The sequence below is a fragment of the Canariomyces notabilis genome (assembly GCF_033297395.1).
Source record: "Canariomyces notabilis strain CBS 508.74 unplaced genomic scaffold N656scaffold_1, whole genome shotgun sequence".
Taxonomy (NCBI): domain Eukaryota; kingdom Fungi; phylum Ascomycota; class Sordariomycetes; order Sordariales; family Chaetomiaceae; genus Canariomyces; species Canariomyces notabilis.
In genome coordinates, this window is record NW_027041823.1 from 1,822,215 (window position 1) to 1,843,005 (window position 20,791).

At 53.4% G+C, this 20,791-nt stretch overlaps 5 protein-coding genes across 5 annotated transcripts; 2 read left to right on the plus strand and 3 right to left on the minus strand.

The window, feature by feature from the left end:
- Positions 1 to 4,614: 4,614 nt before the first annotated feature.
- Positions 4,615 to 6,831, plus strand: N656DRAFT_699646 (pali-domain-containing protein; the record flags this gene model as incomplete). Its single annotated transcript, XM_064810800.1, has 3 exons — positions 4,615 to 4,801; positions 4,865 to 6,254; positions 6,312 to 6,831. 3 exons carry the CDS (start codon positions 4,615 to 4,617, stop codon positions 6,829 to 6,831), a joined length of 2,097 nt encoding a protein of 698 aa, XP_064675129.1.
- Positions 6,832 to 8,021: 1,190 nt separating this feature from the next.
- On the minus strand, positions 8,022 to 10,579 carry N656DRAFT_47268 (uncharacterized protein). The gene is made up of 2 exons (XM_064809766.1): positions 10,228 to 10,579; positions 8,022 to 9,941 (listed from the first exon to the last, which is right to left on the minus strand). The coding sequence occupies exons 1-2, from the start codon at positions 10,307 to 10,309 to the stop codon at positions 8,350 to 8,352; spliced, it is 1,674 nt and encodes a 557-aa protein (XP_064675130.1). The 5' UTR covers positions 10,310 to 10,579; the 3' UTR covers positions 8,022 to 8,349.
- Positions 10,580 to 13,597: 3,018 nt separating this feature from the next.
- On the plus strand, positions 13,598 to 15,000 carry N656DRAFT_794022 (uncharacterized protein; the record flags this gene model as incomplete). The annotated part of the gene is made up of 3 exons (XM_064817229.1): positions 13,598 to 13,729; positions 13,961 to 14,289; positions 14,481 to 15,000. 3 exons carry the CDS (start codon positions 13,598 to 13,600, stop codon positions 14,998 to 15,000), a joined length of 981 nt encoding a protein of 326 aa, XP_064675131.1.
- A 476-nt stretch (positions 15,001 to 15,476) lies between these two features.
- Positions 15,477 to 17,697, minus strand: N656DRAFT_47387 (Choline/ethanolaminephosphotransferase). Its single transcript, XM_064809769.1, has 3 exons — positions 17,667 to 17,697; positions 16,991 to 17,483; positions 15,477 to 16,920 (listed from the first exon to the last, which is right to left on the minus strand). The coding sequence occupies exons 2-3, from the start codon at positions 17,296 to 17,298 to the stop codon at positions 15,936 to 15,938; spliced, it is 1,293 nt and encodes a 430-aa protein (XP_064675132.1). The 5' UTR covers positions 17,299 to 17,483; positions 17,667 to 17,697; the 3' UTR covers positions 15,477 to 15,935.
- A 1,770-nt stretch (positions 17,698 to 19,467) lies between these two features.
- N656DRAFT_841211 (uncharacterized protein) lies at positions 19,468 to 20,580 on the minus strand (the record flags this gene model as incomplete). The annotated part of the gene is made up of 1 exon (XM_064818982.1): positions 19,468 to 20,580. The coding sequence occupies one exon, from the start codon at positions 20,578 to 20,580 to the stop codon at positions 19,468 to 19,470; it is 1,113 nt and encodes a 370-aa protein (XP_064675133.1).
- Between the last annotated feature and the right edge of the window lie 211 nt (positions 20,581 to 20,791).

The window sequence follows — 20,791 nt, forward strand, 5'->3', positions numbered from 1 at the left end:
GGGGTGAGGTTCGGTAGAGCCAAAGGGTCTACAACAAGTGCACAAGCAAGTGTTCACACAGTAGTAAAGACAACTGCTTGCATTGCTTACTGAGGAAGCTATCGTGATGCCCGTAGGCCGTAAAGATCGTGAACTATATACAGCTTCCTCCCTCTGGTTATTCTTTTGAACGCTTGTGCTCGCCGGCGACCATGGGCGTCCATGCGGCACGCTCTTTTCTTCGCTACCCCTTTGGCACCTATTCCTAATTGGTGCTCCGGTCTACTGCATAGCTCCACCAGCCCGGGTTATATGGTTGGTTTGTGACACCTACTATTCCACAAGGCTTCTAGCCAATCAAAACCCCCATACAACAAACAGCGCCAGCTGATCTGAGGACGTACTGAACACAATCGCGGTCTCCGTTATAGAATTGTTACTATTTGTCACGAATTAACCAACAGCAGGCCGCATGACGGAAGGCCACATGTGGGGGCGTGGGAACGCCCCGAGCCAATCATTTGGTACGACAAGGCGGACCAGTTAAAGACAAGGCTGAGTGCTATGTCAACCGGACCACTGAGCACTCTGCAGGACGCAAGATGCTCAGGACGCTATCGTGGTATAGCACACATAGCAGCTCTTAGTGCTATGGACGTTTAGGGGCATAGCACACTGGTCATGGACGAAAGAAGCTGTACATATAAACCACACTCACTAGGCCTACGGCATCACGGTAGCTTCCTCAGTAAGCAATGCAAGCAGTTGTCTTTACTACTGTGTGAACACTTGCTTGTGTCAATTGTTGTAGACCCTTTGGCTCTACCGAACCTCACCCCGTCTTTAGTTAGACCTTCAGTCTCAGAGAAGTCCCTTTCAGTGGTAGGGGACCGAGATTCGTCACACTATTCCACCTACAACCTACTACAACAACTGTCGGATACGTTGCCTTCTAGATATATTAAAAGAATCGTATTTGCAAGGCCTTTATAGCTGTGGTTGAATTACACCGATTAGTCTAATCCTGGCTGGAATGTAGGCAATTGAATTTGAAGCTGTTGTGCAGGTACCGTCGTGTGGGCCGTTGCAGTCATATAGGAACTATTGAGACAACCTTCTACACTACTTTTTTACCCAGTAGCCCAGTACTGACTTCTTTGCGTAGAAATTGAAGAATAGTCATTTCAAGAGCTTCCTGCTAGTGGTAGGCTTTTTCGCGTTGGCTCAGTATTGCCTAGGATGCAGCAGTTATAAGCCGTCGCGACCGTTGCAAGCCGTCAAGTCAACCTGCCACCCGACTGTACAGGCTGACCTTCTACACCAGCTTTTCTACTAGTATTACTCCTATATATATGGACCTACTACTGGAATGACGGCCTTTTCAAGAGCTTCCTGCTAGTGGTAGGATCTTACGTATAGGCCCAGTATTGCCCGGGATGTACGCTGTCAATCAATCTTCCTTTCAACTGTACAGCCCAACATTTCTACGCCCTGAGAGCAGTATTGCTCCCATATATACGAGCCTACTACTGGTAAGAAGCTCTTGAAATGGCCATTCTTTTAGAGGTAGGCCTGTATGTGTGGGAGCAGTACTGCTCAGGATACACGCCGTTAAGCTAGGAATTCCACTCCCTCCAACCTAGATCTCAATGGCTCACGAAGATATAGTCAAGCGGGCAAGCCTCTGAGGTGGGCCGGCCATTTCTTATCCTCTATGTTAAATTTGAGTACGATATAACAAGTGGTGGTTGATTCCGACTGAGGCAATTGTGACAAATCTCGGTCCCCTAACCACTGAAAGGGACTCCTCAGACTGAAGGTTCGTAACAACGGGGTGAGGTTCGGTAGAGCCAAAGGGTCTACAACAGTTGACACAAGCAAGTGTTCACACAGTAGTATAGACAACTGCTTGCATTGCTTACTGGAGAACCTTCTGAAGGTCCTCACTAAAGAATGACTATATACTATGTACGGTTCTGTTGATCGCATATGCTCGTGTCCCGACCACCCTCGAGCACTTGCCTGCTCGTCGTGCTATATCTTCGATCACCTCGAGCATTTTGCATGCTGCGAGGCGCTCGCCTGTCTTGGCGTCATAGCACTTCAGCCTTGCCTTGATTGGTCTGCCTGATGTTCCTAAATGATTGGCTCAGGGCTCCCTGCGCCCCGCATGTAGTCTTCCGCCATGCGGCCTGCTGTTGGTTAATTCGTGACAGCAATCTAGGTCGACGTCCCTTAATGACGTACAAAAATCATATCCCCTTTGCGACATCTCTAAGAAGACCATATAGGGCCTCAAGTATACATATATCATTAGAAAGAGCAGTCAATTTAAAACCTTAGAGTACGTTTTATATAGTATATAATAGGTCTAGGCTGCTATAAATAATGTTTGAAAATGTAGACTTTCTTAATTTGTATTGAGGTAAAATGACGTACAACGCGATTTCGTTTAGGCCGTCTACAGACTCTTTCCGAACGTAGTTCTGGGGGACCTACTCTATATATATGCATAGACCATAGAACCTCCCGGGTCCCCCCAACGAAAGTTCAGGAAAGAGTCTGTGAACCGGAGACTATCCCGAAGATCCTTTTCCAGGAGTGCGGCGGGTCGCTATGGTACTAACTACCGGCTACCTTATATAGCAGATGTCAAGCTGTTAACCTATATAATGTACTCTTCCTGTATGTTTTGTAATTACGCGAAATACTGGCTGAGTGATGCCCGAGACGGGTCTGAATTCGACAGGGAAGCTAGAGATTCTACACAAGAATTTTAATTCAGAGCAGTCAATACATTACTCAGTCATGGATGATGATTGCCTTTTGACGTTTGCTGGCGATCTTTTAAAGACGTCAAGCTTGAAACAAGGGAGCGAGAGATGTTTCCATTCAAGCCATCTGATATACCATATGCAGTTTATACATTAGTTCGTAGGCTCAGCCACAATATTCGTAATCCCAGTGTTGACAGGTATGAAGTCTCATTGATTGTTCCAAGACGGATGATAATCGATACCTGCATCGCTATGTGAGATTCCGCAACCTTTGAAAGTACTCTTCACCGATCTACTAGCGATTCCTCCTGCATGACACCGGTTGCGCGATTCCTGGGCCGCAGAACCTAAGCAACTTGACACCAATCGAGCCGTGGTCGTAACAAAGCTAAGAGTCCTTTGGTAGTTTTCGATAAAACTTGTTCGTCAAACTCCAGGTATGTAATCCCTCAAACTGTGGCGAGTTTGTTAAAGACGATATGTGTGCTTCGAGGTGTTGCTTGTATATCCCGGGCAACTCCAACTCTAAACAAGTCGCCTCATTGTAGCCGCGTCACTTGGCAGCCACAGCCCCAAGAACGGTGACAGGAAATCAGTCCTGATTTGTGGAACTTCTCGTCCAATGGCTTGCGGCCTGACGCAAAACGGCCACCTTCCCCGGGTTAACATGCAATGGGATGATGGATGACTGGCTCTGCATGAAGCCAGGCTTGACACAGCGATACATTTACAGTTGCATTGCAACTCGAAAAAGTGTTTCCAATGAGTGTAGGTCTTGTCCAGTGTTCCATCTCTTCCACTAGCGATACGGTTCGAGAGATGTTGCATTGATAAGCTACGGATCTTGTGTTCCGATGGTTTTCAGGCTGCTAATTACGGCTAGGCCCGTTCTGGAACCGCAATTGCCTGCAGTTGCATGCGTTACCCTGCGGTGCTTGGTGACTGCTGTGGAGTTACCACTGGTCGACAGCAATCAGTCCATCAGGTAGACCAGCGTACCTTAACTCTCTAATGCCTTTGCAAGGTGTAAATAGTGGATCGTCCATTGATGCACTCAGGCACCGTGAATTTTATAGGACATTGGGAGAACTGATGCGCCTCTTCGAGGTAGCGACACCACACATTGCGGTTGACGCGTCAGTCTGGGTCGCAATTCCCATTGAGAGAAATCGGGGTTCTTTCCTCTCTTGGTGTCCATTTTGCCCCCAACCCTTAAGATTAGTAAAAGATGATTGGTCCCAGCAAGAAGCGAACCCATTGTAGCCCAAGAACTGGGAAGATAGCGCCGAATGCATGGACAGGGCCTCGCTTGCCTCTGCTCCCCACTGACCCACACGCCCTGATGTCGTTCCCCTTGTGCCCCTACGATTTCCCACCTCCCTCCAACCATGCTCCTCACGGCTTCTTCATCGCCTTGACAAGTGCATCGCATATCGCCCGCGTGCGTAGAAGACAGTCTAACGCCGTGATTCCTCGACGGGCAATTGCCGATCAACCGGATCCAGGCCAGCGATGGATTGAGTTTCGACAACGCTAGATTTACAGCGAATTTACAGAACGGTCCGATACAATTCGCGATAGGTAATCATCGACGTCCTCGTCTACCCGCCGACTGATCACCGCACACGCTCGTTCATTTTTTTTCACTTATTTCCCATGTCACCGCCAGGCATTTCTCGCCATTCAGCTCTACGTCCCGCTCGTGTGGTGCGGCAGTTCCTCTTCTGAGACGATCCACGCACCTCCACACCTCAAGTTGATCGGGCCCCTCTTTCCCTATCCTCCGCCGCGTCTTGAAGACGCAGGCGCTTTTGAACTACCGGATTGACGACTGTGTTCTTCGGAACCCTCCGTGGCCATGCTGCGTCCTGCGACACCGCTGTCGGTGCTGCTTTTTGCAGCATTCGCGTTGCTCTTGCTCTCCGTCCTGTCGACTCCCATTATCAACGTTATCCCGCTGGGTAGCTGGAATGGCGTCAACTTTGGGGTCTTCGGGTACTGCGACAGCAACGGTTGCACCCCTGTAGAGATTGGCTATGACGTTCGTGAGTATTCATCGAGTCTGAGACCAGCATTAGATGCTCAAGAGCTCACTAACTGATCTGCAGGTCCTTTGTTTTCCAATGACTTCGACCTCGACTCTGGGACGCGCTCAACCCTCTCGGCTCTTCTGGTCATCCACCCGGTCGCCGCTTTCATAACTCTTGTCATGCTCGTTCTCGCCGTCATTGCTCATCTGCACAGCCCATCCCACTCGGCTAGGTACCTGCTGCTGCTGTTCATTGTGGGCATCCTCAACTTCCTCCTCTGCCTCTTGAGCTTCCTCGTCGATGTCCTGCTCTTCGTGCCCCACATGGCCTGGGGTTCGTACGTTGTTCTAGCCGCTACCATTCTGGTAGCTCTCAGCGGGTTGGTCTCTTGCGCGATGCGAAGGACTATTGTGAGCAGGAAGGCAAGGAAAAAGAGGATTGCTGAGAACGCCGAGATGAGCGGCGAGAATTACTACAATCGGCAGGCTCAGCAAGTTACCGCCCCGGTGACCTCGAGCACCCTACAGCCTACAGTTCCGATGGTTAGCGGCGCCAATGGGGGCGCCGACACTCTGCCCGAATTTGCTTCTTTTGAAAAGAAAGACGACCGGAGCAGCGATGAAAGGATACCCCTTACCGCAAGGAGCCCAACAGACAGGTCGCCAGGCACCTTCACGAATGACCAAACCACTCTGGTGAGCGACGCATCTGGCCCAAGGAGCCCGACCGATATGGCGCCCCCACGCTCGATGTCTACCACTCCAGGCTCTCGAGACCAGTACGGGAATCCCTTGCCGCCTCAAGCTGGATATCCCATGAGGCAACCATCATATGAGCGGGTGAATTCGCCGCCACGGGGCGGTATGGGCTACCGTGGTCGTGGTGGATACCCCGGGCCTGGTCGGGGCGGCTATAACGGTTATGGTCCCCCACCAGGAGGCCGAGGTGGATATGGTTCGCCAGTTCGCGGTGGATATGGCCCGCCCCCTGGAGGTAGAGGTGGTTATGGCCCCCCTCCGCGATGCTACGGCGGGCCTTCGATTCGTGGCGGACGGCCGCCCCCACCGAACTATCCAGGACCACAAGGTTCATACGACAGAAGACCTTCAGCCCCAGGGCAGTACGGTCCAGGCCCGTACGGCGCCGGACAAGCATCGCCTGGCCCACCATCGGCTCCGGCCTATGGGAACCAGTCCGTGTCCAACTTGTCTGCGGGAGGTTACGACGAACTTCCACGTGCGGAGTCCCCTCCGCCGCTTCCAGGGATTGATGATTCCGTGCATATCGGACAAGCGATGGAGATGGATGCCACAACGAGTAGCCCAGCACACTCTGCGCAAGGCTTCGGACAGTTTGGCATTCGGGATAGTGATTCTGATGTCGCAGGCATGTTAGCTTTGCAGCAAGCGAGGATGGGGGGTCGACACGACACGTACATGAGTGAGACAAGCAGATACAGCGAAGACGAGTATGTATGCCCTTGCTCACTTTCACGTTAAGCAGTGCCTAACCGTGGGTTGCCTAGAAATACATACGTACCGCCAAGGCAGGCATGGAATCAGGGACCAGGCAGGAACTCGCCTCATGCGCCGTCACCTCTGAGCACCGCTGGCCCTGTCGCCGAGCTTCCGGATCACAGGAGCCCGGTCCCTCAACAGCCGGTACCGCCACCTGGTGAGTACTATGAAGATGTCGATCCCCGCTTCGCGGTGCCTCCTGCCGTCCCTAGGCCAGCCACGCCCCCCATTCCGACGACGACTAACCCCTACGAGGATATTCCCCAAGGCTCGCGCAGTCCGGCAGAATCTGAGCGTTCCGCGCTCACCTCGATATCCCAACGAGGCGTAAATCCGCGTTGGAACCAAGCCCCACCGCCTCCGTCGGCACCGGGCTATGGAAGCAGCGTGATACCCAGGCGGCCTGTCAACCGCTCTGCCGACATGCTACTTGGCTCTAACCCGGACTTCCAGTTGTCCGCCCGCGGCAGTCCGCTTAGGCCAGCCGGCACATCGGTACCAGACAGCGCATATTCAAAGGCGACATAAATTTGGGGGCTGAGCGCTTCCGTTTCTGATAGAGCTCCTTCGGCGACAGGTTTGGAGGCCACAGCATAGGGACCAACAGTAACACAGGGCCCAATCCTTTTATTTTCATTCTACTACCGTTATTAATGACTGGGCCTGGTATGTGTTGCGTGGGGACGACCTTCGCTGTTTATGCTGTCTAACCCCCCGATTCGTCTCACCGAATTCAACGGCTGGCTTCACCATCCGAACCTACGATATATCCATGTGGCTGCTGTATCCCGTCTCCTCTGCTTGTCCACCCAGCATTTCTCGCAGACTGAACTGGCACGTCTTTTCGTCCGCCCAGGCACGCATGCGAGTTCCCGGAGCAGGTTTTTGTTTTCGCTTGAGCGCTCTTTTCTAGTATTCCTATTCATTTGTTGGCCTATAGAGGGCTCTGTATTACAATCATGTTATCTTATACCCCATGTTGTGGAACATTATCCTCAACCGCTTGAGGGCGCCAAGGGCAAAGGGACAGTAGCCGATGACTTAATGTCACCGCTTCTGAGACGGCCGTTTGGAGCTGAAGCGGGAGCTGGAGAGGACAGGGGGGTCACGTCATCTTTTCGTTCTCATTCCCGCCCGTCGATCTCTTAGCCTCATATTTCGCCCGGGGCGGAGATGACGGGGTAAACAAACCGGGGGAGGACTACTGGGCTGCATATATACCTACACTTTTAGCTCTCATCGTCAGCTACCTCGGGGAATGGGTTCGGGCCGGGGTATTTGAAAAACGGGACACACAGGGGATGTACATACAGCAGCAGCAGCAGCGACGATCCCAGCGGAAATGAACTGGTTTTTATTGTTTTGAATCCTGTGTCAATGGGTGATAGCATTGAATTGAGTGGCGTATGCTACGGGCTCTTGGCTCCTCTTTTGTTAGCCAGCTTCGAGCCAGCCTACGTTACTATGTAATAGATGTATCAATAACAAAGCCCATGAGAAAAGCGTCAGAAGAATGAGGAATTAGAAGAAGTTCCCAATCATCGTGGTAGCTAACTATCTACAGACTTGACTTTGTCGAATGGCGGGACCAGCAATAGAGACGTAGTCGGCACAGCTACAGACAAGAGAGAAGACTAAACCACCACCTCCTCCATCACACATACATGTCCGCAGAGCAAACTGGAAGCAACAGGATTGATACATACATTTTGATACATCTACATCTGAGTTTGCCGAAGCAAAAGAAAACAAAAGCAGCGCGCGGCGAAATAGACCCTGCCCGGTCTAACTCGGTACCGGTATGTAAACATACAAATGCGACGACGTACGGTGCAGGAAGGGAAGGAACAGCCAACAAAAGCGAAGATATTCCCCGATGGCGTACGCAGCTAGGGTATCGCTTCAGCCATAACCGCTCGTCATCCACAAGCAGAACAGCGTCCCTTAAGCAAGTCGCCTCTAATTCCCCCGTCTTCAGCGAGAATCCATGCCGGCGAAAACCCTTACTTTCTGCCCTTCCATGTCGACCGCCATCGTCATTTCGTCTTAGTATCCCAGTCTCTGCCTCCTCGAGGCCTTCTTCTTCTTAACCTCCTTAGGCTCGTCAAAGAAGCTGTTTTGTGCCTCCTCACTGCTGTCCACCCACGCCTCCTCGGCCGGGACGAATCCAGCGGGCCATGGGTTCTGAGCGGACGTGTTCGGGTCTCTCTGCGCCTTGTACCTAAGCAGCGTGGCATAGGCCAGGTCCATCAGAGCGCTCGCATCGTCATTTTCGGCCGCAGGTGCGGCTGTTGCCTCCCTCGGCTGGTGTGGCGCCTCATCACTGGTCTTCGCCTCCCGTTTCTCGGTTTGGCTTCCGTGAAGCCGTAAGCGCTCCTCGCCAATTACGCCGACGCTTTTTGCCGGCGAGATGCAGGAGTCGTTACGCTCACGCTGGACTTGTTCTCTGAGAATCCGCTCTATGCCAGAGTAGAATTGTCTGTTGATTCTGCTCGCTTCTGACGAATAGTTCTCGCCTGAGGACATGAGCTTCCCGACTGGGTATTCTTCGAACCAATCTCCTGCTATCGGCGTGTAGCGACCATCGTAGTTGGAGGGCAAGCTGTTAGGGAAGTACTCCTTGATCCTCTCAAAGGGAAGGGTATCGTGAACTTTGCGCTGTTGAGTACTATAGAAGACCTCCGTGGGCACAGCAGCAGAGAGTGCTTCGGTGAGCAGCGGAGATTTTGTAGGGCTTGGGAGTGTTCGGGAGACGGGGCCATGATCTCTTCCGGGGGTGAAAGGTGCGGGACGGCTTGGACCTGGATTTGCGCTAATGTGGTCGAACTCGCTCAGGGAAGTGTTGCCGCCATTGTACGATGGGGCAGTCGAGGGCTTGAACTCGAAAGGCCTAGTTGTCTGCGGGGCATAAACAATCGGTTCCTCTGGACGGAGAATCCTAGATGCTGCCTCGAAGGTCGACGGCCTGAACTGTCGATGACCTGGTGGGCCTGCTGTCAGAGGCTTTGGTGGTCCGGCCGCGGCGGCCGCTGAGCCGTATGAATTATTAGCCAGGCGATCCTTGCTCAAGTCCGGGGTCATAGATGGAAAAGAAGGGGTGTCCGGACGACTGAGACCAGGATTGCCATTTCGAGCTCTTGCCAGGGCTTTCTGAGCAGCCTTTTGCATCGGATTGGGGTAGGAGGCCAGGTTGGTAAGTCCTTTGACGGTGATGCGGGACGAAGCCAGTGTGTCTTCGGAAGCACTGCTGTCGTCGCCTTCAATGCCTCCGGGTAGAGGTAAGTTACCTGAACGAAGGCTGGGCATCGGAATACCAGTTGTGGCTACAGACTTGCTCGGTTCTGGTATGGGGCTAACTGCTCGATCGTAGTTTTGCTGGAGTGGAGAGTACTGCTGATGAGTCGCTGTTGTTGCCGGAGGCGAGGCAGGCGCCGTGTCGTTGAGAGATAACGTCGAGAGTAAAGCGTCCGGAAACGGTAAGAAGGACTCTCCAGTTGGCGATCGAAGGGGTTGTGGAAATCGACGTGCCCTCGCACGGCGGGTTGGCGGCTGGAGCGGTGTTGTCGCCTTCGGGTTGTAAATTGAACCGACCGTGGTGTAGGTACGCTGCTCGGTCGCTTCGGTGTGTGAAGATGGGACTGTCGATGAGTTAGATGAAGCAGATGGAGAGCTGATCGCAGTCATAGCCCGTTCATACGACTCAGGCCAATCTGTTGCTCAAGTGAAGGCGAAGGGGCAGGAGAAGAGCGGGAAGAAATGCGAAGGTGATTGAGAAGTCGAATCGACGCGCCGAGCAAAAAACTGCCCTCCGGACATGAGACCAAAAATCGGCGGCCCGTCCAGCGATATTGAGATCCACGCCGGCGAGAGAGGGAGATAGCGGGTGAGGACTGTGGATAAGGGCTTGGAAGGGAAACGACGTACCGGTTTGGCTTGACATGCCACCTTCTTTTCCGAGAGTTTCGGGCTGCTGAGGGAAAGGATCGAATCCTCGATTGGGAAACATTATGAAATAGGGAAAAACAGAGTTGCTGTCGCCAGTAGTCCAGATGGGACAGGAATAGGTCTCGGCGCTCCTCGTTCAGCGACACCGCACTGCGGAGGGAAGCAGGCGGAACGTGTCAGCCCAAACATGAAGGCTTATGAGCACCTAAGAAATTTCTCGTAGGCAGAGGTGGATGGGTTAGTGGCTTTATGCTTCAAACCATGAGAAATATTGCGACTGCTCAAGGGAATGAAGTCAGTCGTCTTCGGGGGTGCTGCACACGCTCTTCACAAACGAGGCACGCCACTACCATATGAAAACAAACAAGTAATAGAAATAGGGGTCAACACCATGAACCAATTTTCACAGCGCCTGTGAAGATGGTAATTTGTTAAATCAGCCTTCCCTTACTGCTGTCAACGATTTTCGCATCAGATGCGACACAAACGTACCTTCCGGTTGTGAGGGCGTTTTGCAGATCAGATTCGTCGAGTGCCTGAGTTGACTTGAGATTTGGGAAACGGGTAAAGTACTGAGGGCTCGAACGGGATCAATACGAAGATGGAGAGGAGGGAAAGAGAGGTAAAGAAACGGCAACCGCTATTGTGGCTCTTTTGCTCTTTCCTCCGGGTGGGAGCCTGCCCCGACAACTTCTTCAGAACCCAAACCTGTGCGCACAATAAGGTAGTCGTCATAGGAAATCAGTGGCTGTTGAAAAAGTGGCACTGTATATTAGGACTTGAACTGTCCTTGAATGACCCGTCCCCATTGATGGTATTGTCTGTTGAATGTGGCCCATCATGATTATCATGCAGACACCCTGCCAAGAAGTTCAACGCATTTTCTTCCATCACAACGGCCGAGAAGCACATGGTGTTGTCACATTCTCATGGAAAACAATAAGTGTGCGACGAGTTGAGAGCCTGCTTTCTAGATGAAAGCCACTTGCGACTCTGGCCTTATTCTCGCTAACTGTTGGCGGAGGACGGGCTTCGTTGCGTGACAGGACAATGCTGCCGGGGGTGAGATATGATCAAAGACAATATCAGGCATTATCGATTCCAACCCAGTGTATTGTTCCAGGTGCCGGAGCGTTCATCCAGAGTCCGCCGAGGAGCAGAACTCCCCCGACCCCGCCCCCCTGAATCTCCTAGACAACCTGAGAGGGAAAGTCAATATTGGGTTTTACTACCCTGTGATAGGGAGAAACTTAAAGCAGCCCCCCCGTGTCTCCCGGATATTGCCATGGAACCCGTCTAAAAACGTCGGCGACACCTGCGCAGGGCGGTCTGATCCTTGGAGCTTACGCCCATCTGTGCTCGCTCTGTTAGGCCAGCGAGTTGTTGACCTTTTCTAGCTACCCCATGCCATATCGCTCGTCGGCAGCCAGACAAGAACTAAGCAACACGTTTGAGTCCCAGTGAGATGCCATCCTTCCGGATGGAGACTTGCTGGTTTCAAGGTGAAATGTCAAGCAAAGGTGCATTCCCGTCAGAGGATCCCCATTCGCCAAGGGATGAGATAAGCCAGGCATCAAGAAAGTCGTGAGACCAGACGCTTGTTCGAGAGCACCACCAGGCGGTGAGAGGTATGAGTAGCAACGGAGATTGTTCGGCGAGGGAAACAGCACGACACTATAACGGAGTATCCGGTTCGCCGTCTCTCCAATGGCATTGACAGAACCGGAGGTGAGACGTATTAAGTGAAGTAGGGACTGCGCCCGCGGACATCTAGTGTACATACCATCAGAGCCTACCACACGCTGCAACTCTATGCATACTTGCGGCGCAGAGTGCCATCACGAATGGGATGGAAGTTATGGTCAAAATATTGCGCGAGAGGAGGACTGACGCGAATATCCCGTTCCTCGACGTCTAGGTACCTTAGTTCGCTACATCGATCGATACAGTACAACGCACCATACCTAGTTTTGAGGACATGCAATTCTCTACGGTTGGACCGAATGCTGGTAGGGCCGTACAGCACTATACCTCTGAGATCTTGTCTTTGATTCTTACATGCTTCTAGAACGTCGGAAAATTCATCTCGTTTGATCCTCATCTATGTATCTCCCCGGGCCGTCCTTCCCTGTAAGTCCAATACATACGGAGTACGTACACTACATGTGTTATGTACGGAGCACGGATCACAACTCTCCACCGGACAAGCGGAGTTAACTTGGGTACTTACCGTAGTGACCGTACTTTAGCGCTCCGCGGCGGAACTATGCCCAATCTAGTTACCGCGCGCGGCGGTTAACGTTGGCTGCCAGCGGAGGGAACGCCGGTGAGCAACCTCAAGCATGCTGTGCTTGAGGCCGGTGCAGGATCTTGAGTTAGCCACACGCTGTCGAAACCCAATTCCATCGCGGATTTGTTTGTGACTGATTCATCACAGGACAGGCGTTTACACACACTACACAGGTAACGTTAACAATTCGGTACCGTATTCATACCACTTTCGGAGCACACCACCTAACTTCTAAGGCATTGTAAAATACAGTACCTCCGTATGTATGTACCAAGTAAGCAGTTTACGAACCATCCAGTGAGATGGCCTCCTGTTCGACCCACGGGTCGGTTGACGAACTGTGAATCTGCGTCCTAATGGACGGGGAATGCACTGACTCCCTGCAGTGTTTGGGCCATAACCTTGTTTAACCCGTCCGCCACGTTGTTGCCCATGCTACTGCGTCCGTACCCTTTGCAACTGGTCGTGAATGGACGTGGCCTTACGAGTGTAGCTTAAGGAAGTCTTGACCTACTTCGGTCGAGTCTACACAGTATGCTGTCGTCCTGTTGAGCCATGGAGGTAAGTTCCTACCTAAGGTAGATATTAGCACATCCATCGGATTTGCGGGTAACGGAGATGGGCTCGTTTCACTCCTTCCTTGAGCGAGGCGACAACGGGGCTTGCCGATGACCTTAATTCCCCTCGACGCTTAATTACCCCGCGCAGGGCCTCGCACTGGGCTTGGGACGGTCGGGCCTGGCCTGTTCAGCCCATCAATCACCGCAGCCTTAACTGCGCCGGCCCCTGCTTGGCTGGCTGCGAAAAGTACCCATTTCTAAGCACTGTGCCGTTCACCTTCCGCCTAGATCCCAGGCTCTGCCGCAGCCTAAAGAATCGTGGTTCCCCTGCTGGGACGTCCCGTGCTCCCCCGGGCAGTTAGCATTCATGGGTTCTTTGCTTTCATGCTTGCGCCTGCTTCTGGATCCATTCCGTATCAACCTCTCTCAATTCGAATCCTCAATCGAAGAGAAGAATAGGACTTAGACAAAGAAAACATTAGGAATTCCCGTTGGCGCCATGGACTACACACATACAGCCTACTTTCCTGGCGCTCCGCCCTACCAATTCATGGGATCCGCCATCCCTCCGCTCACACCTTCACACTCCAACTCGGTAGCTTCGGATGAATTCAACACCACCTCGCCCCCGGTAGGTTCTGCGCCCGCCTTCATAACGACCCAAGATGAGATGCTCCGAACAGCCTGGAGGGAAAGAGCAGAAGAGGGAAAAAGGGAGATGCTGCAGAAGGAGATGCGTGTGGCCTTTTTGTACCCATGATTCGAGCCGCTCATCAATGGTCCAAATCTGCATTTCCCCCCGGTGTAGCTGACAGTAGCACGCATGTTTGCGGGACACGAGGCTTACACAATCATGACTCAGGAGGTCTACGAGCAATTCCCCAGCGAGCAGTTCCCCAGCGGCCTTCCTCATGATCAATTCCGGAACTTCGACAACTATGTCCAGTTTAACGCGGCCCAGGCCTTCCCCGGGCCGCCGACACCGCCAGGCCCGCATCCCGCTGCACACGGTGCTGCTGCAGTGCAGCCTGTCAACGGCGTCGTCCAGCAGCCCGGCCCCACCCCCGACATCCTGCCCGTCTCCAAATCCGACCCTGAGGATCTGGCACAGAGTCGCAGACAGGGCTCCAACTCGGAGGAGGACGACCTGACCCCTGCTCAGTCCAGGCGCAAGGCTCAGAATCGCGCAGCGTAAGTGGGCGGACAAACGCTCCCCCTTCCTTGTTGCACCAAACACCTGGCCATGACCCGCATACTTATCACGCCAGCTCCTGGGCTGGCTACCCTTCCATCCCTCTGCGCGCCGGCACCTTTTTCGTTGTTGTTGTTGTCTTTCTGCAGATCTCTCTCCTTTCTTCATCCATCACTAACCGCCGCTGCAGCCAACGTGCCTTCCGGGAGCGCAAGGAACGCCATGTCAAGGACCTCGAGAGCCGCCTGCAGCAGCTGGAACAAGCGCAGCAGGAGACCATGTCGGAAAATGAGCGGCTGAAGCGGGACCTCCAGAAGATAAGCACTGAGAACGAGATCCTCCGCGCGACGTCCCTGGTCACCGCCAATTCGGGGCCTCCCGGCGCCAACGGAGGTCCGACGACGACAGGGCCCATGACCTACACGCCCAACGATTTTTACTCCAACGTCCTCGAGAAGCACACCAACAAGACGCCCAGCCACAGGATAGTCACGAGCGACAGCGGGGAACGCCTCCTCGCCGCGGGCGCCGCATGGGAGTTCATCATCAATCATGAACTGTTCAAGCGCGGCCTCGTCGACGTCGGCCAGGTCAGCGATCGGATCAAACCCCTGGCCAAGTGCGACGGCCAGGGGCCCGTGTTTGAAGAGAGAGACATTGTTGAAGCCATCAAGCAGAGTGTTGCCAGCGGCAGTGACGAGTTGATATAGTCAACAAAAGAGAACATGAAACGGAGTCCAACGCCGACTCGAACCTGCCCCACGCTAAAAATCAGACCAGGGGTGCGATGAAGCGGAACCGGTATGTTGTGGTGCTAAGGGATAGGTGAGTATGACTGATGAGAAAAAATAAAAACGAGATATGGTTTAAGCGAGGGGCTTCAGCGCAGAGATGGGCGTTATATATCGCGGGTTTGGGAACCATCACCGGGTCTGAATAGTGGCAAAGGGTGCCAGCCAGGGTAGCTGGCAGTTTTGTTTACTTTCTCCGATGGTTCCTCTTGGGCCAGGGGTTCTTGGGCAGTGACCTATCGGAGTTTTGGAGCTTACTTGGAAACATTAGTACTCAGGTCATAGGTGGGATACATCAAGAGGGAACGGAGGGAATGGAGGGAACGGCAAACAGTGCGGGGCATAGGCTTCGCATCTTTCTTTGAAAAGGTTGTCTTGGAGGGCTATACGTGTTATTGCCAGTCAGCGTTTTAATTTGAGACAGCATGAACCATCACATCACTTAACGGGTGCAACGTCAAGTTGTTACAATCATGGCGTTTCTCGTAGAGACCAGTCCGGGGCTACATAAACAAATATCAAACAAGCTGGTATCTTGAGCATGCTAAATTAAGCGTCAAGGGGATAAAGGAAGAACGCCGCCCAATTACTCCTGACTATCCAAGACCCCCAGCTCTATATCATTATTGTTAAGCCGTATTCGTACAGAAACACAAGTCGTTTCGCACCCGTTGAATCCTGGCCACCTGTCATCATTCTGCAACTTCCCAGTCGCTTGGTGCCGGCCCCCTACTGGTCATAATCCTCGTTTCCATCCCCCGTCTGCGTCCTCATGATAATATTTATCCACTTCGCCCTCGTATAGTGGCGTGGGAATTGCTCTCTGGAGAGTCCGATGTCCAAAAAAAGCCTCATTACTGCCTTTTCTTCTCCGCTACCGCTCCGTTGATCTGCATGGAACCCGCCCCCGCCTCGTCACGCCCCTCAACCCAGGGATGCTTGATGGTCAAACACCAAATATCCAGGTAGTCGCAGATGGTGACGATGACGTCCACCACAAAACTGCCGTAGACACCCACGGCCATGCCGAGCATGCAGAACATGAAGGCAACCTGATAGACGCCGTCGCCGAGGGCTGAGGGCCAGCCGAGCCAGGGGACGGGGCTGTGGCGGAGGAGGAGGGGACCAAGGGAGTCGAGCACGCCCCATGCCAGGGGTACGACCAGCACATTCCAGTAGGGAAAAGGCAGCTTGACCAGATGGGCCGTGATCATCTGCCCCACGGAGTAGGCGTTGACGATGCCCACAAAGAGCGAGAAGGGCACCAGGTGGCCGTGCAAAATGGTGGGCTGCAGCCAGAGGTAGGCGACGACGAGCAGCCACGTGGCGGAAAAGGGCAGCAAGCCGATCAGCGCCCAGCGCGAGCGGTCGCCGCGCGCCCGCCGCGCCTTGATCACGTTGCGCGCCGACTCGACCGTGTTGTAGACCAGCACCACGGCGCCCTGCACCATGTACCATTCGGTGAAGGAAAGGTCGTACAGCATGCTAGGAATCTCGAGGCCGCCGGGGAGGGCCTGCGGGATGCCAGAGGTGGCGAGCATCCCCTGCTGCCAGAAGGAGGCGCCGCCCAGGTAGCCCGTCAGCGCGTAGACGCCGACCAGGATCAGAATGCCCTCGACGGGCCCGTTGACGATGCCCAGCGTGAGCGTCTTGGTGTGGTACTCGTCCCACGTCTGCACGTAAAAGGTGGCCAGGCTGGCGAAGAGGGTTGCGACCGTCTTCCACCCCTGGCCCATGTTCTGCGAGCCGGCGAAGAGGAGGACTTCGAGCGACGTGTTGAGCGCGTCGACGCCGTGGTCGAACAGCTCGCCTAACGGGCCGGACTGGTGGGTTCGTCGGCTGGAGAGAGGAGGGAGCGCTTTAGCATGTTTGCAACGGAAATAAAACAAAAGATACGGACGCGACCTACGCTTGGGTGCCGTCGACTGCGTCAAAGGTCTGGTACAGAAACAGGCCGGCGGCCCACGAGTAGTAGACCCAGGAGGGACAGTCCTGGTCTAGGCTCGGATTGTACCAGAGCAGGGTCAGGAAGTTGGCGACGATGAACATGAAGCCCGTGAGCGTGATGAGGTTGGGCGCCATGCTCATGGGGAAGCACTTGATGACGACATTGGTGTAGAAGGGCTTGAGCACGTAGCGCGACAGCAGCGAGTGGTCGACGCTCGAGTACTTGTACTGCCGCAGGTTCGGCAGGAACTCCTGCCTCACGTAGACCATGGCTGGCGATTTGCGCGCGCTGGGTTGCGCGACCTCACACTACGTTGTGCGCTTTGGTGTGCCGGTATCGAGTTGGCGATAGGAGCTTGGATCGGGGCGACGTCGCTGGTGCGACTTGAATGCTGCGCTTTCGGCAGCCAAAGAGCTGCAAGGTTTGGATTCGAGTCGCGCTTTGCAAGGAGCGTCTTGACGGGAGGTGAGGACTTTTTGAAATTTTGGAAATAAGAATAGAAGGATAGTGGAAATAGAGGACGAGGGGAAGAATGTCAAAGAAACAGCAAAGTGGATCGATCATCAAGAAGCACCGGTAGTTGGTATTTGGTAACTCTTTTTTTTCTAGTGTAACCACGGAGTAGTGGAGTACCTACCTCTGTATACACTTAAGTTACTGTCCGTGGCTCCATGCCGAGCCGATACGCCTTGCATCTCATCGCATCTCTCCAGCTTCGATGTTGGGACTGGCCAAGCTAAAGAAAAGCGGAAAGTAGTATGTCATGCCTGCATACCTTTCCATCTATGACGGCTGGGCAAACCAATTGTTCATCTGAAAACGGACAGGTTCATCCGTCATTGGAGACCGTCGCGTCTCTACGCGCCCTCCCCCTTTCGTCGATGTCATAAAACATGACGACAGAGCAAGAGCGCCAAGGTATCCGTATTCCAGTATGCATTCTGTACCGGGATGTACTGTGCTAGGGTGGACCAGGCGGTCACTGGTACTGGTGTGGCGGCTATGGCCTCACCCACAGGGGTACTTACCGTAATTACGGAGTACGGAGGTACACTACGGAGTATTATCCGCGTTCCATCAACCGTTGCCTTCCAATTGCTTACAGTACGGATACAAGTTGTGAAATACTCCATAAATGTCTGTAAGTTCCTGGGTCCATCGATATAACCATGGACAAAGTGGTCTTGACAGATCTGTATACCAGGTTACGGTTCCGCAGCCTTACTCTCCTCGTGTTGGTGTCCAGTAGAGATGTGGCCTTGCCCGGCAGTGATCTCAATCTGCTTTCCCTCTTTTTCTCACGAGCGAGAAGAAGCCCGTTGGTGAAAGTGCGGGCAAATTACCTAGGTAGTACTCTGCCATCAAGGTCTTTCTCAATGTTCAATGAACGTCGGTTCTTGAGTTGTAGGTGACTAAGTGGCCGAGCAGGAACACTGAAAGGAAGGCTGACAGTCGCCCAGAAGAAACCGGTTGCACGGAAGAGCTAAGGATCCATCAGAAAGTCAGCATTTTGCGGGCAGAAAGCCTAACAGGTTGACGATGGACATGATGTCAAGCCCACAACCGGTCGCTCAAAACGCAACGACGTGTCGCCCCCTAAGGTGCACCAGGCGTGTATATCGGATCATACTAACCCGACCTAGCCCGGAAGCGGACACTACTGTCGACGGCTTTCACTTCGAGGAAGGCCAGAGTTGCCAAATCCAAACCTTACCTACCTATACAGAAACTTTGATCCCAAGTGTATTGGTCGACTGACAGGTTTCCATAGGTTGTCCGTGGCAAAGACAAGCATTTAATCGACATTTACAACATATTGAGGAAGATACACTTGGACATTGACAAATGGTACTCTAAATAGTCGCCTAGGGTGGTATACCTGTCAATATTTTATTTACTGCTATGGTTCCCTGGGCTGAGCAGCTTGATCGGTCCCAGGATTTCTGGCCGAGAATCTTCTTGTTAGCGTTGCTATGGCCATCTTCGCTACTCTCTTTCATTTGACTCCGTTTCCTGCCTTCGCTATTTCAACCCGGAAGCTATGAGGGGCTGCCCTCAGGGTGACCACTGGTTTATGGTCCTCGCCTGGCTTGCTCTCATCGGGCACATGGTCATCAACATCCTCCTGGTCGACCAGGCCATCTTTCTCCTCGGTGTTCCAAAAGCCGTCCATGTTCCCCCATGGCATGAACATGTCCTCAAATCACCTCGTGCCACGGAGTGTGCCAAACTCCCGGTGGACAATCAGGGAACCATATTCAAGCAACTTTCTCAACCCACTTGCTGTAGATAACTCGAGCAGGAATTAGGTACATCTGGATTAGACTCCGCGGAGTGTTAGGCTTGCATCACAACCAACACCAGGCCCTCAGACTGATACTCAAGCCGCGGCGAAGAGAAGGTGTCCTCCGTCTTGCCCCTTGCCCCAGATCAAATACCTACGTGGGAATGGACCCACCACCAACGCCTACAAACACAACCAAGACAGCGGCATAAGCCGCAGTACATGCCAACACATCCTTGGGCTGCGAATCCACCATGAAGATGGCAAGGCAGATCGCGGTTGCAATGACACAGACGGACGGTGTGAGGACTACCGTGAGCCTGGTCGGGCGCAGGACCATGATGAGCATGGGGCCGACCAAGGCCACTCCCCCGCCCAAAGCCATGAGGAGACGAGCCACCAACGCTTTCCTGGCCTTCGCCTTACGCTCCGCCGACAGGCCGGAGACTGTGCCCCGGACGGCGTCGCGGAACGTCTTGTTGATCTTTGCGCGGAGCTCCTCGATGAGTCGCTCGGCGTCACCGGGGCTAAGGGGGGCATCTCTTTCGCCCGGTGACGGCGGCTTGGTCTGTTGCGACGGCGACGACTTCTTCATCAGCTCCTCGAGCGCCGCCATGTCCGAGACGATTCGGTTGGAAAAGGTTTTGTTTGGCGTGAATAAACATGGTCTGTCGTCCTCGTGGAAGGGCACGTTTGTTGCGGATTGCCGTTGCTGCTCGGATTTGGAAACATCGATGCTATTAGCCCATGATCCAAGTCTCCTCCCAGGGAGTTCAGGTAACTTTGTGTGTTGCGGGAGAGTGGTGCTCGACCTACAATACGAATCTAGTTCCTGACCTACGCGCCTCATAGTTCCTTCATCGACTAGATCCACCTCCTCTTTCAGAAGACGGAGCAGCCGATAGCGGATCGACAGGATGTTACACCGGTGCAGAAGTTTCAGCGTGACGTCCTTCTCCGACTTTGGTGCCTTCAACTTGATCCAGCTGCTGATGACACCGCTGCTGTAATTCTCTACATCTTTACCGACACTGGCGCCTCGGGGAATATCCCACGTCAAACTCCTCAGTGGCTGCCCGAACCCCATGCTTCCATCGTCATTGTCATCATCGGGTGATACGACGTCCTGCAACAAGAGAGGCCTGCGAAGCCTGGGCTGAGCGGGCTCATTGGGCGGCAAGGCGGTTGCCCTGGTATCTGTAACGACAGTGGCTTCTTCGACAATATCCGCAGCAGCCTCGACATCTCTTGTCTTGGTGTTGCTCATCGTCACAAGGGAGTTTGCACGGGGAGTATCAATTCTTGGTGAAAGTTGGTGCACTCCGGATAGTGATGCAGCGATTGTAGCAGCAGATGAATGAGGGATCTACCGGTAGTGGATAAGGGGGTTGGGTTGCTTCCTCAACGAGGTTACGAGGGCTATCAACCTAGAGGAAGCCAGGATCACTATATACTAGCTCAGAGGATCGGGGGCCAGA